Source organism: Podarcis filfolensis (assembly GCF_964270895.1).
Source record: "Podarcis filfolensis genome assembly, chromosome: 7".
Taxonomy (NCBI): Eukaryota; Metazoa; Chordata; class Lepidosauria; order Squamata; family Lacertidae; genus Podarcis; species Podarcis filfolensis.
In genome coordinates this window covers 26,228,640-26,246,736 of record NC_139603.1, presented here as the reverse complement: position 1 = coordinate 26,246,736, position 18,097 = coordinate 26,228,640, and the positions used below count along the sequence as shown (strand labels likewise).

The window sequence follows — 18,097 nt, the reverse complement described above, 5'->3', positions numbered from 1 at the left end:
AAGTTTAACTGAATGCCGATGCCACCAGTTCAAGTGGCAGTTATTTCGTAGCAATTGTGTTTACAATCCAGACGCTTTCAGTGCGAAATTTTCTCATACCCAGTACAGAGGAAGAAGGGTTCGCTACCTCAAAAGATTGCCTGGACAAGCCAGCAATATATATATGAATGACCTGACTATGTTTATAAACACTGCATAAGCAACCATCGCTGTCTTTCCAAGCTGTCACGGGAAAAGCCGATTCATAAAAAGGAGCTTTGGAGAACTCGTCAAAGGCTTGTCAAATGGCAGAGAAAGGAATCTCTTCGGGAAAGTTTGGTCAGGCAGCTGGCTGGAGGGAGCGCGGGAGCGGGGCGGGGCTGCCAGGGGGGTCCGGGGAGTCTTTGGGGCCCCTGCTCCTTCCCTCCTTAATCCGGATTCCGGCCTGGTGTGTGGAGAATCGGTCGAGGATGTTCGTTAGCTCTTCCTTTGCCACTGGAGGGCACAGAGGACTGACCCCAAGACCGTCGGAGGGCGTGAAAGGAAACTTACACATAGGAAGTCCAGGCAGCAGCGAGTAGGTCGCACACGCAGAAAAAGGGGTCGGTTAGAGAACCAAGGCCTTCTTTACTGAGAAACGTGTTATGGGAGTCTGTAAGGAGCACTGCGGGAGGGTGGGGAGTTCAGCCCGCGATGTGTGAAAGGGTTACATAGAATAGTTGCGCATTTGTGCATCCTCACAAGCTAAGAAAAAAATACGGCCTGCAAATTTGCATCAAGAACACTGTATCTAAAGAAAATTAAAATGCACCAAGATCTAATATTGCGATCGGCAGATGTGAATGTTGGTGCGTGCCTTTGCATATTTGTGCATGCGGGTGTACGAGATGGCATTGCCTATACCTCGTTCGACGCACTGGTTATAATGGGACGCTGCCAGCTCGGGTTTATATCTCTGCGGTTGAAATCAGTGGAACTCAATACCGTAGAAGCACGATCCAATAACATATTTATTCGGAGCACATATGAATATTCCTATCAGCAGAAAACTCCGCTTGCCTAAGGTTTGTTTCGCTTGTGTAATGTACATATATTTTTACTTCTTTGTGGCACTTGAATGATGATCCGTTGTCGACTTCTGGAAAGAGTGACATGCTCTCGGCTGTATCGGTTCATTAACTGGGAGCGGGATAGGGGAAACAGAGACACGACAAATAAAACGTATTAAGACAAAGGTGTGGTTTTTTTGGTGGGTTTTTTTTTTGCAGTTTCATGGGATCCTTACTCATGCCTAGCAAAAAGGGTTTTTTATTTTAAAAAAAAAACTACAGTGAAAGGCATGCGAGGGAAGCCCTCAAAACAATGATTTAACTTTCAAAAACTCCTCAGGAAAAACTAAGCATTTTGTGCCCTCCCCATTTTGTTGTTCTTCAGCAAAGACGACAAAGAGTTTTGTGAAACCCGAAAGCTAGCTCCCTAATTTTAAGTTGGCCTCTGTCCTGACAAAAGTACTCGGTCGCTGTTGCTTGTTTGGCTGCAAACTGTATTGTCTGCAGAAATAATATTTGTGTGCGTGTGTTAGGATTTGTGTTTATGTGTGTGCGCGCAGGGCCGGTTGATGAGCGCACAGAAAATGTGTTGGTGTGTTTTTTTTTCATTCCGGAGCGAGGAGAGTGCAACTTGATCCGCATACCTACTCCTGTGTGCGAGGGATGGATTGGCCTCGGGCCGCGCGGAGGAGCTATATACGCGCGAGGGAGGAGAGGGCAGGGCGACGTGCGCGTGTGTGGCCAGTCCCAGAACTATCATTCTCCAAGTTGCTGTTCCTGCCGCCGCCGCGGCTTCTGCTGAAGCTACGAGCCCAACCCGCCCCTTCAAAGCTCGGAGGCGTCTTCTCATTGGCTACGCCACCGGGGCGGGGCGGGGCCTCCCAGTCTCGAAAGAAAAAGGGAGGGGGAAGGGAAAGAGGGGAGGAAAGAGGAGGGGAGGAAAGGAGCCCTGCGAGTGCGTAAAAAAGTCCTCGCCTTGGTGACGGATGCTCAAAAGTTCAGGAGTTTTTCCAAATGCTTCTCCGAGCAGCGCGCGGCTGAAAAGAGACTGTAGGAGAAAGGGAGGCAGGAGGCCGCGCTGAACAACCGCAGACCGCTTGGGGAAGGTGGTTTTTTTGGGTCTTTTTTTCTTACTTGAGTCCGAGAAAGAGAGAGAGAGAGAGAAAAAATATCCGGTCTCTCGCGCCCCTCCAACCAACGCACGCTTCTTCTTCTTCTTGGTTTCCTTCGCTTGCCTCGGTCTTTATTCCTTTTTTAAAGGAAGAAATCTCAACCTGTTGTCCACCTCCGTGGAGGAAGAAAAAGAAGGGGGAAGGAAAGGCGCTCGGGAAATAAGCGACGAGGGGGTTTTGTGCGCTCTGCTTTACGCAAAGGAGCGCGCGGGACTCCAGTTTCGCCCTCGATGGAAGTAACTGGCTTTTCCTCTCGGCGGCGGCCGCTTCCGTGGAGGCTCGGCGCCTTGTTTTAAGAAGAGCAAGAAGGAGTAGCAGCAGCAGCAGGAAGAAAAGGAGACTTATTTCCCCTCCCTACGACCATCATCAACCCACCCCCCTCTCCTTTCCATTTATTTAATTTTTTGGCCCGCTTGAGTGGGGGAGGGGAAAGCAGCAAACTTTAACGGGACCCCGAAGTTTTCGTCCGCTTGCTCGCTTGCTTGCTCCCTTTTCGGGGGAGGAAGCGGGGCGGAAAGGAAAGATCCTGGTCGCCTCTTCTGGTTTATACTTTTTTGGCTCTGGAGCTGCGGAGGGGTGGAGGGGGGAAAGCAAAGGCGGAGGCGGCGGAGGAGGAGGAGGCGGCGGCGGAGGCGGCGGAGGAGGCCAGTCTGCTGCTGCTGCTGTTGCTGAAGCTGCTGCCGCTTGGTCCGGCTGGCTGGCTGGCAGGGAGGCCATGCAGGCGCGCTACTCGGTCTCCAGCCCCAACTCGCTGGGAGTGGTGCCATACCTGGGCGGCGAGCAGAGCTACTACCGCGCGGCGGCCGGAGGGGGCTACGCGGCCATGCCGGCCCCGATGAGCATGTACTCTCCGCACCCGGCGGCCCACGAGCAGTACCCGGGCGCCGGCGGAGGAGGAGGAGGCGGAGGTGGTGGTGGAGGCGGCATGGGCAGGCCGTACGGCCCTTACCCGCCTCCGCCGCAGCCCAAGGACTTGGTGAAGCCTCCGTACAGCTACATCGCTCTCATCACCATGGCTATCCAGAACGCGCCGGATAAGAAGATCACGCTGAACGGCATCTACCAGTTCATCATGGAGCGCTTCCCCTTCTACCGGGACAACAAGCAAGGCTGGCAGAACTCCATCCGCCACAACCTGTCGCTCAACGAGTGCTTCGTCAAGGTGCCCCGAGACGACAAGAAGCCCGGCAAGGGGAGCTACTGGACCCTGGACCCGGACTCGTACAACATGTTCGAGAACGGCTCGTTCCTGCGCCGACGGAGGCGCTTCAAGAAGAAAGACGCCGTCAAGGACAAGGAGGAGAAGGAGCGCCTCCACAGCAAGGAGCAGACGCAGCAGCAGACGGCGACTCGACAGCAGCACCAGCAGCAGCAGCAAGACGGAGGTGGGCAGCAGCAGCAGCAGCAGCAGGCGCCTCCGGTGAGGCTGCAGGACATCAAGACGGAGAACGGCTCGACGTCGCCCCCTCGAGCGCTGTCCCCGCTGGGAGGCGCGCCCGTGGCCAAGATCGAGAGCCCCGGGAGCTCCAGCGCCAGCAGCCTCTCCAGCGGAGCGGGGAGCCCGCACGGCAGCGGCGGCGGCAGAGCACTGGGCTTGGAGCCCCCGACGGCCGCCGCCGAAGCGCCTCCCAGCCAGCACCCGCACGCCCACCACCCGCACCACCACTCTCACCCGCACGCCCATCATCACCATCACCACCACCCGCATCTCCACCACCCGCCGCCGCCCCACCACCACCCCGGAGGGCCCCCCGGGGGGGCGGGCGCCGGCGGCTTCAGCGTGGACAACATCATCATGACCTCCCTGCGCGCTTCCCCGGGGCAGGGCGCCGGGGAGCTCTTGGCTTTGCCCCCGACGGCCGGCACCGCAGCCCCGCCGTCCTCGTCGTCGTCCAGCCCCTCGAGCGCCTCGACGTCGCGGACCTCGGCGCTGCCGCCGCCTTCGCTGGCGCTCAGCAGCTGCTATTCGCCGGCTGCGGCTGCGCAGAGCGCGCTCTACAGCGCCCCCTGCAGCCAGGGCGTCAACACGACGGGCAGCAGTGCCATCACGCAAGCCGGCGGCGGCGGCGGCGCCAATAGTTATCACTGCAACTTGCAGGCCATGAGCCTCTACGCGGCCGCTGCTGCCGCCGCTGCCGCTGCTGCCGGCGGAGAAAGAGGCGGCGGAGGCCACCTGAGCGGCAGCCCGGTGGAGCAGGACCCCCTTCCCGAGTACAGCCTGGCGGCCAGCAGCAGCAGCAGCGCCTCTTCCCTCAGCCTGAGCCCTCAGGAGGGGCACCCGCAAGGCGGCGGCGGCGGTGGCGGCCGCCTGGCTTCCTGGTACCTCAACCAGGCCACGGCGGTGGGCGAGCTCGCTCATTTGGCGCCCGCCTCAGCCGCGGCGGCCGCGGCGGCGGCTGCTGCTGCGGCCGCTGCCGCCGCCGCCTCGTCGTCCCCGTCGCCGTCGCCGTCGGGCTACCCGGTGCAGCAGCAGAACTTCCACGCCGTGAGGGAGATGTTCGAGTCGTCGCAGCGCCTGGGCTTGAGCAACTCGCCCGTCAACGGCAACGCGGCGGCGGCGGCCGCCAGCAGCTGCCAAATGGCCTTTCCCGGCAGCCAGCCGCTCTACCGGCCCTCGGGCGCCTTCGTCTACGACTGCAGCAAGTTCTGACCGAGGAGAGCGGCGAGGGGAGAAGCGGGCCCTCAGCCGCCGCCGCCGCCGCCGCCGCGCTCTGAGGGGACGCTGGAGAAGCCGTGTTTCCACTATAAACACACACACACGAACACGACGCTCGGTGCCCCCGAAGCCCGCGCAAAACCTCCACAGACTCTTACCCAAAGACATCCCTTTTATTAACTAAGGACATGGTTTGTTAAAGGACAGTGTTACTCCAAATAACACGTAAGTTTGTGCTTTTCTTCCTTGCCTTAGAAACTACCCTCCCCACACCCAAAAAGAGAGGGTGCCTTCTTCCCTCGCCTCCCTCTCCGAGAGGCTCTGCCGGCCGCGTTGTGTGGCTCCCACCCTGCGCGCCCTTTTGCGCCAGCCTTATTGGCTGCTGGTCCGGCGCTTGGTTGGGCGCCGGCGACTGAGCGCGCGGGAAATGCCAGCCAACCAGCGGCGAGAGTCTCGCGGGGATAAGTCCAGCGGCTCCATCGAATTCCACGGGGTGGTGTGGATCGCAGCCCTCAATGAAGGCGCAATCCGGGTTCGCTCAAGCCCACGCGAGTTTCGTCCCTGGTTTGCAAGCGACGCCGCCTTAGAAAGCCCCTTCCTTTCCTCTCCCCTGCAAGGACTCCTTATACGCAAGGATTTGTTTCGAAAATGTAAATGGATGCATAGTAATTTATTTTTAAATCTGTAGTTGGAACTTTTGGACCAAACACCAGAAAGTGTTCTTTTTACCCCACCCCACCCAATGCTTTCAGAAAGGTTGACTTTAAAATAACGTTAAACATTGATTTTTGTTTTGTTTTATTTTCATTTATATATATAAATGGGAAGCTGTATTAATCTTATTTTATCGTTTATCATTTTTTCCTTTTTTTTGTTGGAGATACCCTGAAGTTACTGCCTTGCTTGTTTATTAATAAATTACCATTCAGTTGGACTGAGACCATATAAGTCTGGATATATTAACCCCACTTTTTAAAGGAAAAAATTAAAAATTCTACAGCTGAAATGTTGATGGTAGAATTACTTTCTTCCAGTGTGGGCTAAGTGAAAAATACATTTTAAAAAAAAATGTTTCTTGGGTAACTCGCTCCCATCAACCGGTTAAACCAAAAACAACAGAATTTAAGCTTCTGGTTAGTCCTAAACTTGTAAATAAATATCATTTATGTCAATCGATTTTTAAAAATCTATGTTGGGTGTGTGGGCTTGGATGCGGCTGGAATCGACTTAAAAACAAATGTTGATTACACTGGCTGATGCTCAGGTTGCTGCTGCTGCTGTTACTTATGAGTTCTGACTATTATGGTTATTAATCTTAGCGAATAGGTGGAAAATGTAAGCCACCAAGCCATCACTGTTGCGAGGCAGCAGATGCAGAGGGCTTGAGCTATTTGACAAATATTGGAGCTTAGAAATATATCCGCGGAAGGCCCAGGGCCGTAATCTGTCCCATATCAAGAGGAAGGCGTTAAAGAAGTCGCAGGAGGTCCTGATCTTCATTTGCAAATTAATGCGTGCTTTTATGAAAAAAAAGTGACATTTATGCATGTGCAGGTTTCTGAATTTTCTAAATATAGGCAGCTATATTTTATAGAATAGTAATAAGATCCTTAAAACCCTTTCTTCCAATGTGAACTAATGGGGGGGGAGCTGCTCAGTTCCCTCCCCCTCGAACATGTTTCTTGGGCAACTCGTTCCACAAACCATGGCGTCCTGGATTTGTTTCCCCTTCCCTCATTATTCTAGACAGGTCTCTAGTTCTTAAATATTTTTTGCTGCTTTCCCAGGGAGCGATTCTATATACACAAAGAACTGAGAAGGAAAACTAGTCTCCCTCATTGTTACCTAGCGTTGGAGTCGTTTTCCCTCTCTCTCTTACGCACACAAACACACTTCAAGCAGAAGAAACCCCCTTTGCGGATGGCTGCAAATAGCAACGGGTGATGTTTTGGTCAAATGTAGAAACTCGCCTTCAGGTCATCTCTCAATGAGGTTTGCAAGGAATGGAGGAAACACGTGAATAACCCAACAAAATGCAATTTAGCCTTTTATCTGCGAAGGATCGGCCGCGCTGTCAGAGGCGAGGCGAGGCTGTCTTTCTGGGGAGCCTCCGGTGAGCATTTTTCAAGAGAACGCAGCTCCTATCAGGCGCTCTTATCGGAGGCAACACTTGGCAGTAATTGCTCCCGGGTTGTTAAAGGCCGCAAACAGTAAATAAATCCGGGCTAATTTAATTAAAACCTGAGTAGGCGCCTTCTCATCTTAGCCGTGCCTCCAGAGTAGCATCAAGCAAGAGCTCAGAAACTTGGGGACGGATTTTCCTCGCTTTTTATTGCATTTCCCTATCGGAATTAATCTCACGCAATTGCACTCTTGTGATCTTGTGTGTTTGTTTGTGAATTGGGCATTTGCTTCCTTTTTCAAAGTGCTTCGAATTGTGAGACGTAGACCCGGATTGAGGGTGACGCTGTGCGGATTTATCCTATGTATGTGGCTTGTTTGAAAGTAGGAGTCCTACTGAGCTCAATGGCATTTACTCTCAGGAAAGCGTTTACAACCTCGGAATTGCACCCTGGGAACGATTCTCCCCTCCTTTATTTGCGAAGAGCACTTTCGAAATGCGGCAAAATACTTTAATTATTAGTATGTCAGCTGCTAGTCTATATAGCTTGGACTTGAATTTAAACCACAGTCCGATCTGCAATTCAGTTAACCTAAAGTTATTAAATATGTAAGGATTCGGGAGTAAAGAAGTTAAAATTAGCAGGCCTGCCTAGAATATGAAATCGGCCTAACCTCAAAATACTTGATTTTAACCGTGTTACGGATGGAGTTGTGACTCTTTTTAAGGCACCTACTTGCTACATTCCATTGAACTCAATGGTCCTGAGTGAGCCTGCTGAAGTTTGCTTTGGTGCACAGCTTGCGATATGGCTTTAACTGATCTGGCCTTAGCACGACTAGCAATTCCCGATTCAAAGAGAGCTTCAGGAAAGTAGCAGGATCGCTTTCGATTTGATCTTTTTTATTTCGGAATAGATTCGTATAGATGAGCCTTTGTACGTTTTGAGCTTAACACATCCAGTTCCATCTAGCGAACCAGAGCATGTGGCTAGTTGAAGTTCGTTCTCCGAAAGCGAAACGAATCGTGGAAACGTTTTCAAAGCCCCATTCTATCCAGTGGGAGAGAATCGGCCTGGCTTTGTGCTTCACTCTCCCACTGAAATCAGACTGCCGCGCTCATGGGCATTTATAATTTTGGCTGACTCTCGCGCGCTCTTTGTGTTTTGTACATATAAGGAGCCAGGGAGAAAGGAAGGGAATAATCGGAGGTGGGCAACCCTGTGTGTTGTCACATCCCTTCAGTTTATTAGCTGTGTCTTTTCAGAGCTGGGGTGGGGAAACCAAGTTGAGGAACCTCAGAGGTGGTCCCACCACGTTCAACTGAGGCGTCGGTGTGCAAGCCATCAATGGGAGACACTCTTGGTTTCAGTGAGCTCATAAACGGGGAATTTACGAACTGTGCTTATGGCAGGCTTATTCCTTAGGTCCTTTCTTTCCAACCACCCCCCTCTTCCCACCCCAATGTCCTTTGTGAGAGAAGACAGAGTGGCGGGGAGGAGAGTCTTTCTTCGGATGATGTTTGTTTGCTGATCGCCTCGATTTCCACTGGCGAAAGCTACTTCCTGCCTTCCCAGTAGTCCGCAGCCAGATGGGATCAGAGGACCCCATTTGCAGGAGCAGAGGCCACGACAAAATACATAGATTTGGGGGCAAACGACGTAGGAAGAAGAACTGGGTTTCAGTGCGTGCCACAAAGCCAGCCAGCCGATTAAGACACCCACCCACCCCCTTTTTAAGGCGGAGAGTCGACATCGTACGACCACCTACTCCGAAGCGAATCTCCCTAAAATCGGTGAGACTTACTCTCACGTAAAATGGTTGGGCTGCAGTCCGGCTGAAGTGTGACCAAGACTAAGTCTTTTATTTCCTTCCCCCTTTTCTTTCTTAAGAAACACGCAGACCCCTTTCCAGGGAAATGAGAGCGAGGCATCTTTGATCCCAACTAGGCATAGCTGTCAACTTTTCCCTTTTCTTGCGAGGAATCCTATTCGGAATAAGGGAATTTCCCTTTTAAAAAAGGGAAAAGTGGGCAGCTATGCAACTAGGCATGGAATCAGCATGGCCCATAACATTTACTTGGGGTAGTGAAGTTCCCTTTTAAACACAGTATAGTCTACTCACAGGTAAAAATGTATAAAGTGGGGCGGAGGAAGCTGCGTTGCTGCAATATCTGAACAAAGTTTCCAGGAATGAGAAGCAAAGAGCCTTTTGAACCCTTGCAACTAAGTCTTAAACCCCTGGGGCTTGCAGGCGTCACTCTTCGGTTGCTTTAAGAGCTGGCTAGTTTGCCCTCAGATAACTTTTTCTCTTTTAAAAAAGGAATCTAGATGGAAGTCTGTCCCCGTTGATGTGAACAGAAGTTGTTCCCCGTAAGGACCAGCCTGGGAAATCGTGGTCTCTTTCTTCGTCATTTCTATGTGCATTAGGGTGATAGTATCCAGCGGCTACAGCTCCCAGGGAGTTGACAGGAGATGACAGGAGGTCAGGATCCGGATTGCAGTCTGACCCAACCAGCGCGCAGGGAAGCCTTTCTTTAGACAAAAGAGGCCACTCAGTTGCGCTCTTGTTTCACCACTCGCCTGCTCCCAAGCTGTTCGTTACTCGCTGTTTACTCCTCGGTTGCCACCTTTTGTTTTGTTTTGAAGGCAAACGTGTGAGGAGGAGGAGGAGGAGGAGGAGGAAAACCCGCCAGCTACAGGTGGATCGGCAGATGGGCCCTGTCACTCCCCCGGCACTCCTTCCCCGACCCCCAGCCAGGGAACAGCGGAGAGATCGACGCTTTCGGAAAGGGAGACGAGGAGGGGTTTCTAGAAACCTGCCTCGCGTGTTTGGACGTCCAGGCTCTCCTAAGAAGGAGGCCTTGGAAGAGATAGACGTAGGCGAGGAAAGGATGGAGGCAGCAGGAAGGTCAGGGAATCGTTCGCCTTCATATACTCAGGCCAAGCAACTGAGCCTGGCGCGCAGGTGAGCCTGGCTCAGGCTGGAGCCCCTCTCTTGCTCCAGAGGAGTACCACAGAGGGACTTGGGCTTGCTGATGGCTGCCCATGAATAGAGCCTTTGTGCTGGCGTCTCCTTGACGCAGTCCAGGCCTCCCTACCTCCACTCCTCACCCTGCTGGCCTGCACGTGGTCCCGGGAGAATGAAACGCGGCCGGCCGCCCCCCGAATTTTTACGCACCAAATGGCGGCGAGGGGGAGCTTGGAGGCCCGTAGCTAGACAGTGAATCACGGTAAATTGGGACCGGCTCCAGCAGGCTGTGGGGGAGCGAAGGGAGCTGCCGCTACTCCAGCTTCTAGGCCTCTCCCACTGCCTGGCCTGATGGGGCTGGAAGATACCTAACTGTTCTCTTGATAGCATTTACTACTCCTCGCCCTCTAGCTGAGCAGCGTGGGGGGTGGGGAGAGAGAGAGAGATCAAGCGATCCGCAGCCCTCGGAACACCCGAAGGCCTGCATCTCAACCGGTTGTGAATCAGGCCTTAGATGCTGTCGTCCCGCGCTGCAAAATGGAGTGGGTTATGTATCGAAGAGAAAAGCGTGCGAGGTCCAGCGCATAATTCAGGATGCTTGTCAAAGGCTGCGACGCACGCAAAGCAGGTTTGCTTGGATGCGAGCGCCTTTGACGCCCGTGGGGCTTGGTTCCAAGTAGATGCTTGACAACAACTTTCGGGGTAGAAGAGAAATCATTGTGCTGATCTTCCTGGCCTGGGATGTTATGTCTATCTAGAATCTAGAGATAAAGGGAGAGGTAGATGATTTTAAACTGCGTGTAAACAGTTCATTTAACTTTTCATAGAGGCTTATTTTATGTCAAAGGAAACTGGTCAGAGAAGGGATGTGCGTGGGTACAGCGTGGGAGTTGCCCCAGTTTCACCGCACCCCATTCACCATCCACGTAAGCCAAAGGTTCCTGACACGAATGTAATTTAGCGCCTTAAAAAAACAACAAAAAACCCAAGGCAAATCCTACAGATTAACGAGATTGCGTATAGAGCTGCGCAAACGGCAACGTCAGTTCAGACGACACTGAGTATGGAAAGTTTGAACGTCTAACTTCTGAACCGCGGGCTACGATCCACCCTCCTGCTTATGCAAAAGCTTCAGCTGTACAGAAATTGGTGGCGCAGGATGCTTGCATAATCTCCCCTCTCTTTGAATTAATGGGCGGTGGGGGTGTTCCCCTCTGAAGAAAAGAAATCGATCCTGTTCAGGTTTTATTCATATCGACAATGTTTGGAGTTATTCCGTATGAGGAATCCGAATCTGATTTAGGGTACAGTCCTAATGCACGTTTACCTGGGATTAAGCTCCACTGAACTCAGTGGAACATATTTCCGGGTAAACATACCTAGATTTGAGATGTACACCCGATTTTAAATCTGTTGAATTGAGATTGAAATTAGATCTTTTATTTATGCTGACTTTGGCCGTCTTAAATCCAGCCACTTCTTCCCCATTGTGTTTTGCAACTGTAAATGTTTCAGTCCTTTGTGATCTGTCTGCTAAATCCAAATCCAGCTCATATGTTGACTGAATAGAAAACTTGTGCCTCTGCCAAATGAAGGCTGCAATCCTAAACCCGCTTACTTAGAAGCAAGCCCCACCGAAGACAGCTGAACTCTATGACCTACTAAATTGTCTAGGTCCTAAAATAGGTAAAGCTTTTGTAAAATTAGTTTTGTTCACAAAAGTCTAAGGAGCTCAGGATTTTGCACGGAATGCTGTTTACTTACAGATACTTTGAAATACTGTATATGTTTTATTAATACAAAAAGACGTTCCTGGCTTTTCTATCCAGGAAAAAAAAATATTTTTAGATTTCCTCATGAGAAGCCTGATAACATCTCCCCCCTCCAGTGCTTGAATTCACAGGCTTCCTATGTTGAAAGAGCGCTGGGGCTTTCCATCGGGTTCCTTCCTTTGGTCATGTTAACTCTCACCAAAAAGCGCCTCTTCCCCTCCTCTCCCGGGCCTGTGGGATTTAATATAATCTTTTATCAGGCGCTGCAAGAGAAATATCGATACTGCTAGCGATGCATCCTTATACGGGGTCACATTTAGCTGAAATTTGGCTCGATTAGCATTATTACATAGCAAATTGTCAAAATAACATTTATCACGTGGAGACGAACCGCAATAGATACAGTTTAGTTACCTGGTTAGCTAGCATTCATTGCACAGCTGTGGGCCACACAGAGAGTGCATCTGCTCTGTGCATCCATAATATTATATAAAATATTTAAAGTATTTTGATAGTCTCCTAGCCCTCTTTAACTCGGCAGTAATGTTATATCCAGCCCATTTGTCTCAAGTTTTGAAATAGGTACCAAAGCTCTCTTGTTTCTCCCTGAAACACTGATCAGTGCCAGTCTCAAACACCCACCCACCACACCCCTCCTCTCTTTTATAATACTACTGTGGGGCTTTGTCGTTGTTGCTCTTTTTCTTATCTCTTTCTCTCTCCCACCCCCCTCAATAAATCCAACTATTTGTGTGGGGTTTTGTTACATCATTTCCCATATTTGAGGAAGTTTGCCGATTCTTTTGGGGGGTTACTCAGAGATCTTCCTCCAAGCCTGTTGTACAGTCTTCTTCTTCCTCTCCACACACCCCAGACTTTTGCTAAAGATGATCAGATGCCGGTCCTACTGCTTATTGGGAATTAAGCCCACCGCCCCGCACCCCTCAGTTGAATGGGCCAGACTCCCAGCGAAGTGTGGGGAGGATTTCAGCACGAGATGTAAAGAGGACAGTTTGATACAAAGCTCACGCCTGGGTTGATTTTGCACCAGGCCCACTGGAAACGGCGACGGATCTCACCTCCCTCCCTCCTTCTCTCCCCCTAGGCTGGAAGTGTCCCCCCATCCCTAAAATCAGTCCAAGCCGAAAAGGGAATCCGATTTAATCAGAGCAGTGGACCGAAGGGGAGGCGGGGAGCAAGCGAAAGGATGTCCACCATCCGTGTCCTTCCAGAGGAGCAGCCTAATGGGCGATTGTGTTTTATTTTAATTAACCGGCGTCTCATTTAACGAAACAATCGCCAAATGCCTCCAGTGGGAGGAAGAGGCGTTAAGTTCACCGAGAAGGAAACCATGTGTAGGGAGATCCGCGGTGCGCTTGAAATAGCCCGGCTTCTGCAGTAACCAGGAGCAGGGCCTGCCTTGCAAGCCGTCCGGAGGGTCTTTCTTACCCTGCACAGGAGGCGCAAACGCCCCAGCAAGAGAAGAAGGTGGAGGAGAAAGGCAGCATTGTCCCCCCCAGCACCCCGGAACTGGAGGGGTGGGGATGGGGTGTGTGTGTGTGGAAAGGGAACGACCCCCCCACCCAGAGAAAGAGCAGGCTCGCATTTTTTTACAGCCCTGGTACCTGGGAGTGGTAAGGAGAGGAAAAGGGGTTGTCTGGGAATGGCTCATTAGGGATGACAAACGTATGAGGAGATCAACACCCGGCACTCTCCGCCGGCCCCCATCCAATACATTCTTAACCGAGCGCAAGTCTAAAGGATGTAAGCTTGCTTAGGATCGCATCCTCAGAAGTGACTGGGCAGAAACTCCCGTTAAGAGTCTGGCATGTCGAACCAGTGAAGGAAAAGCGCCCTGCGCTCCAGCCTTTTCACAAAAGCTTGGTGGGAACGACCGTGCTCGTTCCTCTACCGATCCGGGATAGAAGACCACCTCCACAAACTAGCCCATTACAAATCGCTTGTACTTATATGCCCCTGGCGTTGTTTGGTTGCTGTGTCTCCCCCCCCCCGCTTTTATTTTTGTTTTGCTTTTCGAATGCCTCTCCAAGCCAAGTAGTTAATCCGAAAAGAAAGCAGAAACCAAAACCCGAAGGTAGGTGGTCCGCTTCATCACATTACACCCCGCATTGGCCCTAAACAAAAAACCCCAAACCCATATGGATCCTGCCGACAAGACCCGCGAGTCCCTTGCTACATCCATAGAGCAGGTCGGGCGATGCACGCGTCGGAGGGGAGGCCTACTATGCAAGAGGGGCCGTCGCAGCAGGGCCCGGAGCTCTGAAAAGCCGTGTCCTCGAAAAGCAACAGTGAGCTTGAGATCACACTCTATACTTGCTTTGGCTTTTAAATCAAAGCGGTGGTCGTCGTAGTTAAATCACCTCGGAATTCTTCAACGCTTTTCTTACAAAGAAAGAAACACCTAGCGGCTCTCAAGGGCGGGGGGCGGCAGACGCCTATTTGGCACCGAAATCGAATCCCATTTGGAGTCGGCCGGTCACTCCCGCGGAGTTTTGGCCGCCTTGTAGGGGAATTCGGGGCAGAAGCGGAAGCCTGGGCCTGGGTCTTTGTTCTGCAGCTTTTCCAGACATTTTCTGACACACACCTCCTCTTTCTTTTTCTCTCTTGGGTTACTTAAAGAAGCCTATCTGTCCGCCCCACAGCCTGCGCCCCACCGTTGGTCGTTTTATTTTCGTTTATGTTTTCTTGGCTGCTGCTGCTCCCCCCCTTCTCTTCTCTCTTTTTCTTCCCGTGACCGACTTCCAATTTAGTAGCATATTGAGCATATTATATATGGGGCGGGGGGCGCGCGGAGGCCGCTGTAATTCCAACCCGAATGTATATATATGAGGAGAGAGGGAGAGAGCCTGAGAACGGGCCGCGCTTGCCCAGGCGACCTCCAAACCAGATCGGCCGGAGCCCCCAAACCCGAGACTCCCGAGCGCCTTAATCGCTTTGTTGACTGAAGCCTCCGTTTCCTCCGAAGTCGCTCCCGAAGGCGCGCACTGGGAAGCAAATTCCGTGTGCATTTCAGCGGAACTTGAACGCGTTCCAAGAGAGCCTTTTTTGGGGGGTGGGTCGGAGGGGAGATGGAAATAAAAAGGGGGCACACGGTGGCGCGCGCACAGCACACACCACCTCCTGAAATCAATGTGACTTTGTTCCACCCCGCGCGTTTTCGGATCGATTTATTAGGGCAGGAACTGGACTCGCCGGGCCACTGGGGTGTGTGGACTGGCGGGGGTGCTGCTCTGTCTTCGCTAACAGTTTGGCCTTTGATTTAAAACCAGGGACCCGCTTGATCCGGTGCCAGCAAGGAAAGACGCAGAAGCCAGGAGCGCCCCTGGATTGGCTGTGGGTTCAGGGACAAGGCATGCTTCTTTTGTGTGTGGAGGGGTTCCCCCAAAGTGTCTAGGAGCTTCTTCCTCCTGCCCTCTGTCCCCCACAAACCAGCCTTCGATTTACCTATCAAGTATTTCACCTTATTACAGAGAATAGATTAGGGAGGTAGGGAAACCGTTCTGAATTAAAAACCAAACCAAACCAGTAGCTTTATTCCCTGCATATTGGAGACTATTTTGCTTTTGCTGTTGTTGTTGTTGTTTCTACAAAGTTTCTGCTGCCGTGGATGGGGGTTCGCCCTGGCAGGAAAGACAGAAAAAGGGAGGCAGATCAGCCAGGGTTTTCTGACCGCCGGTGGGCCTTTCGATGAGAATGGAGGGTCCAGCGCTCTTTTTCCTTCCTTTCTTTCCCCTAAATAAACAGATCTGAGTCGACCTGGGTGGGCAGAAGGGAACAATTTGTGAGCCAAGGAGCGAGCCTTACCTGCAGGAGACTTTCACCTGACCTCTTGCTGGAGAGGTTGGGGGTAAGCGGGTGGGGGTGAGCGGGTGGGCGGAGAATTCAGACTCCATATATTACAAGCCCGAGGAAAATCCAGCTCAATTTCGCTCGACCTTTTTTTCTTTTTCCTCAAATAGAGAAAATTCTCCCTCTTCTCGCCCCCCTCTGCCGCCCTGCCCCCATCACCCCTGGGAGAAGGCAGGAAAACCAACACATTTGGAGCTATTAACTCTTCAGAGAGCTGAGAGGCGAACTGGATGCCTCTTGCCTGCCGCTCTCAGAACTGTGCCTGCCCTTAAAACAAGCAAGAATAAGCGTGGATCAGAAGCGCAAAGTATGCCATGATCACTAGGCAAGGAGACCTTTTAATGAATTTCTACTTTTAAAATTATTTGCGCGTCAGAAAATGCCCAAGGAAGGGGCCCCTAAAATCACCGGGAGCAAGCAAGCGCCATTTCAATCCAGCAGATGCCAGAGTGCTTTTTTTATTGGATAAAAATGCTTTCAGAGCGGTGCTTTGATAAAGCATAGAATCCAATGCAATAATTATTAAAAAGCAATGCTCAGTGTATCAATGCCCGCTCGTCAAGGAAAGACCCCCTTTCTAAATGTTCTTTAAAGCTACGGTCTTAAACACACTTTCTAGATGATAGATCTTGACTTTTTTATATATTAAAAAAAGTCAAGAGAAAGGCGCGCTACTGTTTCTGTTGTTTGCCCCGAAGTGGGCTCTAATTTGAGGGGCTCGGCGTAGCTCTCATGCCAAATGTCAACTTAGGAGGGAGCGAGCATTAAGGAAAGGGCGGCGGAGAGGGCAGGACGAGACGGAAAGAGGGAACAACCGTCAGGCAGAAGCAGCTCTGAGAAAGAACTGCGCACTCTTTCTGTGGGATTATTAAGCCGCGAAAACGTGCAAGGTCTAAACACGCTCTCTCTCATTTAGAAGGTTTAAAAACCAATTTCTTAGAAGGCATCTGCAGAAACCACACCGCCATTCCCCTCCCCAAAACACCCCTTCCAAAACAGCCGAGGATTGCCAAGGAAAGCGGTGAGGCGCGCGAAGCAGGGAAGGCTCCTTTCGAGTAGACTTGGGGAAAGGGCTTCCTTCATTCGCCCTCTGCACATCCCGCGCTGTACCTCTCTCTCGTTTTGTTTTGCTTCCTCGAGCCTGTCAAAACTCGGCCGTGTTTGCCTGTTTCTGGAGTTTGTTGTGTCTGGAGGCAAATGACCCGCCCCTGGGAGCAGGGAATGTCATCCCTCCGGCGAACATCTCGCACGACCTGCTCGGGGATTATGATGAGGAACCCTCGCTGCAGCAGCAGTTCCAAGCAGAAACCATCTAACGATTCCCTGCGTCGTCGGGGGACGCGGGGGAGGGGGATCGAAGACAGCCCGGCTCCCGCTTCCCTCCGCTGGCCTCTGCGCACAGACAAAGGCAAGGCGGGCATGCCCACCCAATCATCGGACGCTCACAGCAATGACTGGATTCCTCTGGAGTAAATAGGGGGACGTGTGTTCGGGTGCTGCTCCGCTTTGGAGCGTTAAAGAGACGCGTCTAGATACTACATAGGCCTCTTTGGAGCGGGTTATCTGCGCAGTGCCGGGTCTCAGCCCTTAACAAGCAAGTCCTCGGTTTTCCACGGGGCCTGCCTTCCAGCTGAGTTTTCCACTCAGGCGCGGAGCGGGACTGGCCTTTCCGAAGGACGCCGATCCGTCCTTCTCCCATCGCCTAGGTCGATCTCATACCTCCCCAAATCCATCCGTCTCAGCCGTCCGTCTTTGGGGCCTTCGGGCTCCTTTCTAATCACCTATTAGTTTCAGTTTAGGGCTGGGGGCGAGCGGGCAGGGATCATATATCACCCTTTAATTGATACGGCAAGTCTCCCCTATGCAGCTGACCCAGAGCTCTTTTCCAGCCAAGGCAGAGAGGTAATCTTAGAGGGTAACCAGGGTCTCCGCGTCTCTCTGCAAGAGAGAGACAGAGAGAGATCGCCAGGCGAAAACCAAGAGGAAATTGTCACTTGTTCGCCAGTGTGTTTATCACATTATAGCTTTTCTCTTCGACAACAGGAGAAGGGACGCTGAGGAGAAGATTGCTGCGTAAGATTGGTGCCTCGGGCTGCGCTCGGGGCTGACACGGCCAGCTTCTGGCCTCCCTGTCCACTACCTTTTCCGTCACCGGTTAGAGACGCAGGCCTGGCCCAAAGAGCCGCTCGCGGTTTCTGGAGCGCTCCAAACAAGTAACTGAAGGGAGGAAGAGGCTTCACACCCGGAGAGCAACCTTAGCAGCGAGGCTGGGAGGAACTGGCTGAGATGTCTGGAATGCCAGCCGCGTTGAGACTGGGCTGTGGGTGCGGGATATGCGAGGGGAAACGCCGGGCAGTCGCAGGCGCCCGCTTGCTGAACCTTGATCCTTGCGAAGCGCCACTCTCCACCCTCTCCACCCTGTTGCGCACAAGCAGAGCAGGAAAGCACCAGGCGCCCAAACTGCGGCTCATTCTGGGTTTCAGACACCCTCTTGTCCCCACTCCGTGG

At 52.1% G+C, this 18,097-nt stretch overlaps 1 protein-coding gene across 1 annotated transcript; it reads left to right on the top strand.

Annotated features, from left to right (window-relative positions):
* The first annotated feature begins 1,952 nt into the window (after window positions 1-1,952).
* FOXC1 (forkhead box C1) lies at window positions 1,953-5,862 on the top strand. Its single transcript, XM_083623635.1, has one exon. It carries the CDS (start codon window positions 2,916-2,918, stop codon window positions 4,848-4,850), a length of 1,935 nt encoding a protein of 644 aa, XP_083479761.1. The 5' UTR covers window positions 1,953-2,915; the 3' UTR covers window positions 4,851-5,862.
* Window positions 5,863-18,097: the final 12,235 nt, after the last annotated feature.